The sequence below is a fragment of the Scylla paramamosain genome, chromosome 9 (assembly GCF_035594125.1).
Source record: "Scylla paramamosain isolate STU-SP2022 chromosome 9, ASM3559412v1, whole genome shotgun sequence".
In the NCBI taxonomy this organism is placed as follows: domain Eukaryota; kingdom Metazoa; phylum Arthropoda; class Malacostraca; order Decapoda; family Portunidae; genus Scylla; species Scylla paramamosain.
Genome location: NC_087159.1, coordinates 16,140,001 through 16,153,068, shown reverse-complemented (window position 1 = coordinate 16,153,068; position 13,068 = coordinate 16,140,001). Strand labels below are relative to the sequence as shown.

Here is a 13,068-nt window from a genome sequence, read left to right as displayed (position 1 = left end):
TCATCGTGTAGAAAACGAAAACCTTTAGCAGGACACTAGCATATAACTGACAGAGAAACTTAAAAGTAACAAATGTTAAGCCTGAGTTATCAGTGCTTGATAGCAGTCCCGGCCTTCGGTTTCCGGTTACAGACGTAATGGGCGCTGTACTATATAGTGGAGATGGCCTCCAGGGTCTTCATGGTTAATAACTTTGTGTTGTGTATTCCCTATCATCGCATAATGTTCGGCACTATTATGCTAAACTTTTTTTTTTTTATTATTTGCGTAAAAGTTATAGATTCCAAATACCAATGAATAAATGTTTATCACTTTGTTATTTTTTTTTAACTCATTGTAGCCAGGTATCACATCACTTTGCCACACTGCTCAGTCATATTGTGCTGTGACTTGATGGCGATGCAGGACAAATACATACGCCTTATCAACATTATCTTGAAAAAAAAAAAATCCACATTCACTGACGTCATTAATACTTGGTAAAATTACGTTCACTAATAATATACACACACGGGATCGCGACGTGCGGAGACAGAAATGTTCAAGGTTACGGGCCATACATTTAGTGAGGTGCGAGATTCACCCATTCATTGCCTGCACACCGATGTGCCACTGCGATATATATTAAAAACCACATTTTAAATCCTATCTTCAAATGACAGTCTTATGCGTGCCATAGAAATAAATGAATATAGTGGATATAAATAATATTGTGGCGAGGAGCGACATCTGAACGTCTCCGGGCTCAGTGCGGGACACACCCGCCAGGGTTCGTCAGTGTGCCGGCAGACACCGCCGGGGAGATAAGTGTGTTTTGGCTTGGGCATCGCCATGTCGAGAGTAGCTAAACGCTTCTATCGGGTTGACAGCCTCCATGGCTTGGATAATCTGGATCGAGGCGAGTCTGCCTTCGAAGAGAATAGATGGGTGTTCGAAATCAGTCACGAAGCCGCCAATAAAGGTGAGAATGCTTATTGCGGGGACAGTGTATACGTTGTATATTCTCCCTCTCCCTCTCTCTGTGTCATGACATACCGTCCAGCCATGAGGTGCACCTTACGTGGCAGGGGAGGCTGTTGTCCTAGCCACCCCGTGTAGCACTCCGGCAGGGGGCTAACTGTTCATGGGGCCACCACCCCAGGCTGGCTACTGACCTCCCGCCTGTCACTGATGTTGTCATGACATGTTCACGTAGCATACATAGTACAGGACACACAGGAGATCATGCCAGGGCATTAACCAAGCACTGTGCCGCCCATTACCACGCCTACACGCTGGGTGTCTGCATAACGGGGTTGACAGACTTGCTTGAGGACAGGGCCAGCTGGAGCAGAACACGCCCAGCGAGTAACCACTCACCGAACCCGCTCCCCATGACGTCACAGGAACCTTAGGCCGTGATTGGCGACTCCACAACGGGCAGGGGAGCCGAAGACGAGATTCGGGGCCCTAACCCAGCAGGCCCCAACAGCAAGCCCTTGGAGTGACCTATTGACTAACAGGGCCACACACTCCACACTCACTCCGTCTGGGTGAAAATGTGCCAAGTGCTGCATGTCATCACCCAGGCGCGACACAACTCTGTTATTTAAATTGAGAACATTGTCACGATTCAGTTTCTCTTTTTGTGGGATGGAAAGTGCATTATGTCCTTCCTTCCTGACCCTTGAGAGAGAGGGAGAGGCGGTGGATGTGAAGGGCAGGAGGGGTGGGGAGAGTCAGTAGGGAGAGGGAAAGTAGGGGATCTCATAAGGGCGAGGGGCCTTGGGCAAGTGAAGTGGGCGCACTTTAACGCTGTGGGGCCAAGTGTTGTGTACATAACGTGGGAGGCGAAGAAATTCACAGATAACATCGAGGAGTGTAACGGTGTGTGTGTGTGTGTGTGTGTGTGTGCTTCTGGTGTTAGTATTAATTTGTATTAGTTCGTAGGTCCGGCGGCACTTATATTTTATATCTTTAATTTTCACTGTGATTTATAATAACGAGCTTTCTGCCCCGCCCCACCACACTTTTTTATTTTTATTTTTTATTAATATGTTTATGATCCCAAGGATGAACTTAACACACTCCTAGTTGCATGACACACACTGGTTAGACCAAGGGAAAGCAAAAGAAAATCATGTCCGAACGCGTCCCATCATGTCATGCCTTCATTATTCATTCTGTGACCTGAATAATCAATGGCGTCAAGTCAAGCAGTAATGTCAATATGAATAATTTTCAGTTTGTATCCCTGACTTATTCATTCATCCAGTCACATGTATCTATCCATTCATTAATTTTGCTAACTCTTGTTGCAAATCATACATCCTTCTCCTCTGTCATTCATTCTGAATAGCATTGATGTTCTAATAATTTCCTTTCTACCATTCATTCATGTATTCATTCCTTCATTCAGTAACGCATTCATTGATATTGTTTACACTACTTCCTTTAATCTATTCTGCCATTCATATTACATAGCTTAGATGCTCTAGCTGTTTATTACACAGTATTTCACTCATCCATCTATCCATATTTTTCTTCCCTCACTCATTCGTTTATTGATTTGTTTACACTTTCTGCGCGTCGCGTCCTTTCTGCTTCCTGTCATTCACTCTCCTTTTAACGTTTTGAACTATGTAATATCTACTATTTATTCACTTCTCTACCACGTTCTTCTTTCATGCTTACATTTATTCTACTCTCCTGCTGCCCATTACGTCTTCTCTCTCTCTCTCTCGCTCTCTCTCTCTCTCTCTCTCTCTCTCTCTCTCTCTCTCTCTCTCTCTCTCTCTCTCTCTCTCTGTCTCTCTCTGCTTCCTATGTCCACTCAACATGTAACTTTGATATTCTCACCATTCATCTTCCTCCTTTATTCTTTCTGAACTTCAGTAATGATCAAGGGCAAAATAATAATGCTTTAATTCTCTACTACTCATCACATCCGTCTTTCCTTTTTATCGTCCACTTAACGTGTAACCTCGATCTTAAAGGTTGATCTTCAGTTTACTCCCGCATTCTTTTGGAGCTTCAAGAGTATTCAATAGAAAGTGAATGGCTTACTTGATTGCTTCTCATATCGTCCTCTTTTCCTCCTTCCAGTCGTCCACTCAATACGTAACTTCGATCCTCTAAAGGTTTATCTATTTATTCCTGCATTCCTTCTGAGCTTCAAGAGTGGTCAAGGGAAAGTGAATGCTTGAGGCGTCGGTCGAGTAGGTACGTAACGTTGAGCGAAGGGAAGGTTGTGTGCCCTGTGACGGGACGGAATAGTTGAAGGAAATTTATCGTGTTACATCGATGCATCACAGAAGGAGGTGGATCAGAAGTTGTAGAAAGAGGAGGAGGAGGAGGAGGAGGAAGAGGAGGTTGTGAGGGAGGGAGAAAGAAGAAAATGGTGAGGGAATGATGCTAAAGGTAGTGAAAATGTGATATTATAAAATGAGGAAGAGGGATAAGACGAAGGAGGAGGAGGAGGAAGAGGAAGAGGAGGTTGGTGAGGGAGGAAAAAGGAAAAGAATAGTGAGAGAGTAATAGCAAAGACAAGGAAGTACGAATGATATAATTTATAATGAAGGAATAATAATAAGAAGAAAAGGAGGAGGTGGTGAACTGACGAAACAGATAAGAGGAAAGGAAAAATAGTGAGGAAGTGATAACAGTAACGGCAGTGGAGGTGTGAAGTTGTAAATGGGGCATAAGAAGAGACAAATAGAGGTGCTGTTAGGAGTAGACTGATGAGGAGGAAGGAAGAGTAGAACGAGAGAGTGAGAGTAAAGGTACTGGTGTTGTTGATGTTGATGTTTATTATGAAGAGGATGAGAAGCAGGAGGAAAACCAAGATATAATGGTAGCATATGAACTAGTGGAAAGTTACAGAGGCCGCAAAGACTGAGGAAGTAAATGGAAAACTGATATTTTGGGCCGTGTAAGGAGACAATACATGAATGTACTGCTGTAGGGGAAGAAAGAGGAGGAGGAAGAGGAGGTAGGTCGCTAAAAAAAAAAAAAATATATAACGTGTAGAGAGCAAAGACGCACAGAAGATGGATATAGAAGCGTGATTTTAAGCTATGTAGGGAGACAGTGGGGGAAGGAATTGCTATAGTAGGTGGAGATGCAGCTTATGTAGGTCTGGAGGGAAGACAGGAAGCAGTGTGGGTGAGTGGGAGAGAGAAGGAGAGGGAGGAAGGGAGACATTGTGGCAAGTGTCCCCCCTAACACACACACACACCCCTCCTCCCACCCGTGACGGCGGCGGCGACGGGTGGAGGGGGCCGCCGGCGAGACGACACCACCACCACCGCTACCACCACTACCACCACTCTTTGGCACAGAAGATATGGGTATACCTAGTTTTTACAGTAGGTTAGAACATTTACGCAACCTGCTTAAGTAAGTATTTCGTCACCACCAAAGTGAAGATGAGCGGCAGGTTTGGTATTAAGAGCTTCAAACAGGTTTCCATACAGGTGCAACAGGTAATATCGTACAGGTGAGGCGGTTTGGTTTTATTGGTCTAGCACAGGTGTAGAAAAAACGTTTGATGAGTCATGAGAAACGTTGTATTGCTTAAGCATGGAGGCTGAGAGCAAGGAAAGGCAGGGAGCAGGAGGAGGAGGAGGGGGTAGAACGTGAAGAATAAGCAATGGTGCATGTGAGAGGTATGAATGAATATAGAGACAGAATGGTATGAAGTACTATAATGGTATTGGAGGAAGATGAGAAAAAAAAGGATGTAAGGTACTCGTATTTAAGTGAGAAGGGTGGTGGCGGTGGTAGTACTGGTGGTGGTGGTGGTGGTGGTGGTGGAGAGCAGGGCTAACAGGAAGGAGGTGCCGACGTGCTGAGGTGAGGTGGAGGAAGGATAACAAGATAACTTATATGCATCCGATAAGACAGGAGACTTGGAACCTGACCCAACACACGCAAGCTTGATCATCGGTTGCTTATGGAGAGAGAGAGAGAGAGAGAGAGAGAGAGAGAGAGAGAGAGAGAGAGAGAGAGAGAGAGAGAGAGAGAGAATTTTCAAAACGAAGTTAATGAATTTCCTTACTTACTTTGATTGTCTGTTTAGTTATTTTCGTATTAATGTTGAAGGCGATGTTAAGTGTGCCGCCAGACATGTGAAAAACATACATTATTCTCTCTCTCTCTCTCTCTCTCTCTCTCTCTCTCTCATCAAGAGACCTACCTCACGTAGCAGTCATCTGGCGCGCTGCCTGCCAGGTCTAGGGGTGATTTTGGCGGTGCACGTGGAGGTCCTCGCACTTACAACCTGTCAGTGTCACGCGGCCACCTGCTCACCACCAACAATAACCCTCCTTGCATCACTTCCCTGCCTTGGTGCATGGAAGAGTCCGCGTCGTCTTTAGTGCTCTTATCTCATGTCCAATCGCCGAGCTTTGTTCAGTCCTGCATGCGTTTTTTTTTTTTTTTTCCACTTAGTGCTCCACTCGCTAAGTCTGAGCTTACGTATATCAGTCGACATGTACACACACACACACACACACACACACACACACACACACACACACACACACACACACACACACACACACACACACACACACACACACACACACTTCATTACTTCCTGACTCATTTCTTAAGTTGGGCTTCATTCAGTTTATCCAAAGTTCTGTCGATTTTTTTTTTATGCTATTTCTTAACGTTTTTGTAGCTAAATTTATGTTCACTATAACTATATATATTTTCTTCTGATATCGTATGCATTAAACTTTTTTTTCTTTTTGTCTATTAAACTTGCACTTGTGTGTGTTGGATATGTGTGCAGCATTTGTCAAGTATTCTTTTTTTCCAGGTGAAGTTTTGTAAGTTGTTCTGGCTCACTGTTTCTCCTTTCATCTTTAGTTAGGTAATGATGTAATACTTAACGTTTTAGAGCCGAGGTACTAACACACACACACACACACACACACACACACACACACACACACACACACACACACACACACACACACACACACACACACACACACACACACACACACACACACACACACACACACAGTCCACGCTGCCTTCCTGCCGAGAGCGTCATGTAGGAATGCTTTGATTCAAGGAGTCCTCGCAAGTTTTCACGTTGCCTTACTGACGCCGGGCTGGAGGCGAGGCTGGCGGCGGTGGACGGGAAGCCTTTACTAGTTTACGCTTCCTTTGCGTGAAGCAGCTTTTATCATCGTGAGTTTTATCTCAGTGGTTCAGAAAGTCTTATCGGTCACGGTTAGGGTCCATTATGTATCTCCCATGTGTCCCATTCTCTTCTGGGCGACGTGCTGCGATGTTATTACTGATTCTCGTTTTGAATAGGTCTCTCTCTCTCTCTCTCTCTCTCTCTCTCTCTCTCTCTCTCTCTCTCTCTCTCTCTCCCTCTCGAAAAATAAAAAAAAAAACATTTTTGGCGCTTACCGCTAGGCCTCTCGTAAGTAGTGCGTCGTAGTGAGTCTGTGGTGGCGCCGGCGCATGTGCCTACCGTGGCTTTTCACAAGGTCATGTCCCCGTCATCACCTCTCCTCTCCCCAGCACTTTACGTAATCAGCGTTCAAGTTAGGTGATTTATGATGTATGTATCCTGAACTTGAACGGTTGTGATATGACGAAAAATTGTAGCTGCCGTTGAAATTTGAAAGCTGGATTAAGTCACTTCATTGTTTTCTCATGTTTTTTTTTTTCACTATTTTTGTTGATACGAAGAAAAATTATACCTATCATGTTAAAATTTTAAAGCTCGACTCGATCACCTCTCCTCCTATGCACGTCTGTTGACAAGAAGGGAAGGCAAAGTTACGATTCCAGGGACGTGTACTCAGTGTGACACGAAGGTTATGAGGAACGTGATCAGGTGGACGTTTTCCCCAGCAGATAAGAGAGTTAGTGCACGTCAGTAGCAGGCGATAAGCAGGTTAGATCACGTCTGTGCTATGTAGCAGCATCTTCTGTTCATGGACGCGACACGTGAAATTATCATATTGGGTGTTGGGAATGACTCACCATTGCTCGTTTCATGTTTTTCTTTGTTTTCTTTTTTTTCATTTCTTTTTTCCACCATGCTATGACCCTGTTTTTAGCATTCAATATAAGGTTACTCGACACTCACCCCCGCCCCACTGTAGCATTACTGGAACGTCCCTCGACAACTAAGTCAAGGCGAGCAGCTCTAACGGTGGTGACCACTAGCGTTTTTCGCGTTTTTTTTTTTTTTTTTTTCATGCGACAGCTTTTGCTCGCCACAGTTAGTCACCGAGACCAGACTGGTTTTAAGGGCAATTATTCAAGACGAGTCCTTGTTTTCTTGTGGGAAAAGTTTGCGCGAGTGATATTTCACAGTCAGTCTAGAGTAGTAGTGGTTCCCAGGCTTCTCACCACCACCCCACGTGTGCTCAGCCGTGTGTGCTCGGGGCCACATCCTCTGTGCCAAAAAAAAAAAAAAAGTTTTTAACTGCTCCAATTGATACAGGTCAAGGTGATACATACACAACACATCAGAGTTCACATTAATACATAAATATGATAACAATAAATACAATTTTCTTTTAAGAAAAATCGCAATCTCATGTAAATTTTGGCATTGTTTATACTTGAAAATCAACGAAACTACGATCATACTTACAAACATTTCTGATGGAAATATCTGAAAACACATTTTTTTGCCCATCCAGAACATGGATAGTGGATTCATCCACTCTTTCAGCATACGTAGATTCATCCACCTTCCCTTAACCTTAACCTGGTGATCGCACGCTCACCTATATTATAGTGGGATGCGTCCCCTCTGAACCTCTGCAGAACATTCTCGATACGCCGCCATGACTAAGATTACTCCAACACTTAATTCACGACACATTCTGTTTACATCACTGTGGTATGGCACAAGCCCCGTGAAGCGATGCATTTCAGTGGACAACTGAATGAATGATTCCGGTACTACATCCTTTCGTGTAGGGGAGAATGCCCTTGGCGGACGGTCGCTGTAGTGGAGAGGGTGAAGGTGGAGGGCGCGCAGGCGGGGCATTGGAGGAGCCTGGAGGGGCCAAATAAGGAGTGTTTTTACAACATAGCCGGTTCCCAAGAGGTGACTCCTGTCTCCTCACCGAGATGCTGTGTGGAGCAGGTGCTGAAATACCAGGCCTGTGTGTTGCAGCAGAAGGTTGACGTCACCTTGAAATCTGCCGAAGCGAACGTTCCCAGGTGAATGCTGTCAGTGCACCTGCCAAACTCCTCCACGTGCAGGGCGAGGCAAGCGCGTGACACTGAAGTCAGGATTATAGTGGTCCCAAGGATTTTATTAGCTTATAGATCACTGCAGACATTGCCCGATGGATCCATTAAGTGGCACACACACAAAAAAAAAAAAAAAAAAAATGTAATACCTTAGTATTATAAAAATGAGACATTACGAGCTGTAATTATGTCAAAAGGTAAATACACGCACACCTACAGTAAATCAGTAAACGGTAGTAAATTTTCACGAAGAGAATAAACAAATAAAATGCAAAGGAATAAAGTACACAATTTAGCTAACAGTTCACCTTGCCAGCAGACTACTCGTGCTCGCCTAGTTCATCACATGTTCTTCATCTCCACTTACGCCTCATTTTTTTTTTTTTTTTCTACAGAGAAGTCTTTCCTTGCCACGCCCTATCTTGGTCGCTTCTCCTACACCTTTCTTGAATGGCCTTCTCTTAGCTGCGTGCACGGTAACATAATTACAATAACAATTGCATTTGGAACAATAACATAATAATATTATTATTATAATAATATAATATTATTATTATTATAATAATATAATATTATAATAATATAATATGAAGGGTATATATTATATACCCTTCACTTCTCTTTTGATTTTGTATACCCCTAAAAGTTATTAATCGAATGCATGCAGCGATTTTCTTTAATATGTGGCGGTGTAGCGGTTCAGGCTGACAAAAGACTTCACTAAGTTTTACTTTAAACAGCTAAAGCGACTGTATGGTTTTCTGTGAAAGGACGGCGTTCTCGTGTGTAACAGTAAAGGAAATGAAAAATACGTAAAAGTTTCGAGTATTATTATTTTTTTCCTTTTTTTTTTTTTGTTTCTTTTTACTGAAGTTAGTTAAAAGTATAAAAACATGAAATCTGTCTGTCCATGATAAATCAAGACAACTCATTCTTTGAAATATTAGGATGCTACGTTGTTGTCGTTATCAAGGAAACGCGCAAGTTGTTTACGTTTCAGTAATTTCATTAATATCGTGGCAGTAATTTAGAGTGCACACTTATAACTAGTTATTGCACTGTCAGCAGGAGAGGCAGGGAGCAACACTTGCATCACGCACCTCCTCGCTGGCCTCAGCGGGGCATGATGACCCAACGCTGCCCGGCCAGGCTGTGCACGCGCATCCCACGCTACAGGCCGGCTGAACGAAGACCTTGGCTACGCGCGCACACACACACACACACACACACACACACACACACACACACACACACACACACACACACACCACCGTCCTGTTAGTGATAATGGAAACGTGCAGTCAAGGTTGACGGGGTGACCCATGCAACACTGAGTTCAGGTGACCGAGGCACGGCTTCTGTTGCTGTGGCACTTAACAAGGCAGATTCTGGAAACCGTTTACATGCATATTCTGACTGTAGAAAGGAGAGATAAGATGAAATTCATAAATAGTAGAGAGATTAGCTTCGTTTGGTGCTCATTTCGGAGAGTTGGTCAGCATCAACATCTACGAAAAACTATTGTCCATTCTCCCGCCGTGGTCTCAGTTATGGAAGACCTAATAGCTCGGTCTCTTGTTAGCGGTGGGCATTCTGCAGTCCTGTTAGTAACAGCACTAGGAGCCCAGCGAGGCCAGTGTCAAATCGATGCATCCTTCATGATTATTCCCAGTGTGATATTTTTTTTTCTCTCTAACTACGGATTGCAAACAGAGAGAAACATTCTTTTCTTGGAGTGATGAATGTGTTACTACGTGCCCTGCCTTACCTCGTAGAGTTCCTTGACACTACACCCAAGACTAGTGAACAACGAAGTATTCTGAAGTACTATAACTACTCTGTGGTTTGTTTTCTCTCTCTTGCATGAATTGGCGCTTGGGACATAATCTTATCTCTTCTCAAGCGTATTATATCAACATGACTTTGCCTTCCCCTTCTGCCTTGAAAAGCAAGGATACAGCCAGCCTGCAGACCCTGTCCCGCCGCGGTCATTTAGCTCTATTGACCTTAATAAAGAAAACACAACTGAGAAATTATGCTCAAGGACACCCACATGATATTAATGCATATGTTCATTTGGATGTTTATATATTTATCAGATATATTTATCTTGGCACTGGATTTGCGGCAGGAGATAAATAGTGCCTGCAAGGGTACGGGGATGGTAACAGGGAGGAAGGGCGCTGGGTGTATGTACACACTGGACCCTGACAACTGCGAGGTCAAGCTCGAGATGTTATGGAAGGACGAGGTGGTCTCCTACCGCTCATCCAACCCAGGCACCCCCGCCTGTATCCTACCCCCATAGTTACCAAGTCCCTGTTGCAAAGAGAGAGAGAGAGAGAGTTCGGTCTATCGGTGCTGTATTTCAAGCACTTCAGATTTCCTTTTTCTTCTTTTTGCTTCAGATTTAGCACATGATTATTTGAAATCAGTTACGTACGTATATTAATCAATGAAATAATATATCTTATAGGTTGGGAAATCCACGGTGAAGGTTTAAATACACATTACGTAAGTCACAAAAAGGTAATACCTCTGCCTAGTACACAGTGTTTTGCCATTGTCCATATGAAAAGTCTTCCAGCATATATATTGAAGTTACATGTATACGTGATGAATGTACAGTGTCAGCAGGTTAGGCGACAACCTTCCCGGGAGGTTACCAAATAGTACATCCATTTTTAGCCGCGCTCAAGGTCACGGCACCAGGCAGCTCCTGCTATAGTCACCCTGGGGGACGAACTATTTTTAAACATATTAATGCTGTGCTCGTTCGTTCGACTGCTGTCTCGTCATGACTTGTTACTCCTGATGTGAATGTTGAGATGTTACTGAACCAAGCGATGCCTTTCAGATTATAATGTTTAAACGATACAGTTGATATGCCATATACTGAGGGGTTCTTTAATAAAATATCGTGGCTCATTCTCTGGTGAACTTTATAGTGTTATGTCGTGTAGTAGACATTCACAGGGATCGATGTTCCTATTAGATCGTGATTACAAGGGAAGAAGTTCATTTAACTAGTATAAGACTTGGAAATACCTCACTCAACTCATGCTGACGTCAATATCACATTTCGTTTCTTTCAGTTGGCGGCATATACCAGGTTATCAGGAGCAAATGTAGCGCCTCAGTGGAGGAACTTGGGGACCAGTACATCCTGCTGGGGCCTTACAAGGAGACTAGTGTGAGGACTGAGGTGGAGCTGGGAGACTTTCCATCACACTCACCCCTCACTGCGGCTGTGAACAACCTCAGAGCAGAGGGCTGGCGGGTGAGTGTTCACTGTGCATCCCGTGATGGTCATGTAACGCGTGATTTGTTCTTCAACAGAGGGAAGTATGAAAGAATTTGGAAATATTGCTCCCTTGTGCGGGATGGTGGGCTGGGTGATCATTTGGCAGTGAAACAGGAAAATATATGGTGTGCTTTGATAACACTTGGATTTGACACGTTTCAGAGCCAACCCATTATTATTGTGTCAAAATTGCTTATTTATCATGCTGATCTGACATATTTTATAGGTTAGTTATAATGATTGTGTCACACTCTACTCAGGTACATCCGGGACGATGGCTGGTGGACGGCAGCCCCCAGATCATTCTCTTCGACATTGGCTCCGCCTCCGGCCGTCTTGACGAGTATAAACATGAACTGTACGAGAACACGAAAATCGGCATTCCTAATGGCGACGTTGAGTGCAATGATGCGGTGCTCTTCGGCGTCATGGTGGCCAGGTTCATTGAGGAGGTGTGTGGTACAGCATCATCAGTGTATATGATTTTTTTATTTTATTTTATTTTATTTTCAATTATTTATTTTTATTTTTATTTATTTATTTTATTTTATTTATTTTATTTATTTATTTTTTTTGTGCCTTACTTATGAAACAGTATAAGTCACTGATGATCCTCAATGTAGTCAATAACCTAATCATTTTCCTTGAATCCCCAAAATTCACTGTTACTTTCTTACAGTTCCGAGCGGAAGTGGTGAATTTCAGCGATGCCAAGCCGCGAGTGTGTGCTCACTTCCACGAGTGGCTGGCAGGCGTGGGGCTCATCACGCTGAGGATGAGGAGCGTCGATGTCGCCACTGTCTTCACCACTCACGCCACCCTCCTTGGCAGGTTTCTCTGCGCCGGTGCTGTGGACTTCTACAATAATTTAGATAAGGTCAGGAATTTCAAATATGAATTTTAAAGAAGTTTACGCAAAAAAAAAAATATATATATATATATATATAAAAAAAAAAAAAAAAAAAAAATATATATATATATATATATATATATATATATATATATATATATATATATATATATATATATATATATATATATATATATATATATATATATATATATATATATATATATATATACATACATACATAACGTGCATTTCAAGTACTAGTATACATGCACTAGCTGTAAACATACAACATGATGCTGGATGTAATATTTGTGTTGAAGCTAAGGTTTATTGATATTTGTTGTTTAGGGTTTGTAAACTTATATATATATATATATATATATATATATATATATATATATATATATATATATATATATATATATATATATATATATATATATATATATATATATATATATATATATATTCTGCCCTTCATAATATGCAATGATTTTTATTTTTTTTCTTCAGTTTAACATAGATGAGGAGGCAGGGAGGAGAGGCATCTACCACAGGTACTGCATGGAGAGGTGTGCTGCCCACCTGTCACACACCTTCACCACCGTCTCTGAGATCACCGGCATCGAAGCAGAGCATCTCCTCAAGCGTAAGCCGGACATCATCACTCCCAATGGCCTCAATG

General features: G+C 42.7%; 1 protein-coding gene across 1 annotated transcript in view; it reads left to right on the top strand.

The window, feature by feature from the left end:
• The first annotated feature begins 441 nt into the window (after window positions 1-441).
• The window catches only part of LOC135103682 (glycogen [starch] synthase-like), a 34,478-nt gene continuing 21,851 nt past the window's right edge, over window positions 442-13,068 (top strand). Inside the window, exons 1-5 of the mRNA XM_064010254.1 lie at window positions 442-961; window positions 11,322-11,506; window positions 11,791-11,982; window positions 12,210-12,407; window positions 12,897-13,068. The exon at window positions 12,897-13,068 is cut by the window's right edge and continues 91 nt beyond it. Of these exons, the coding sequence (XP_063866324.1) occupies window positions 832-961; window positions 11,322-11,506; window positions 11,791-11,982; window positions 12,210-12,407; window positions 12,897-13,068 (877 nt within the window). The 5' untranslated portion in view covers window positions 442-831. The remainder of the gene's footprint in view (window positions 962-11,321; window positions 11,507-11,790; window positions 11,983-12,209; window positions 12,408-12,896) is intronic.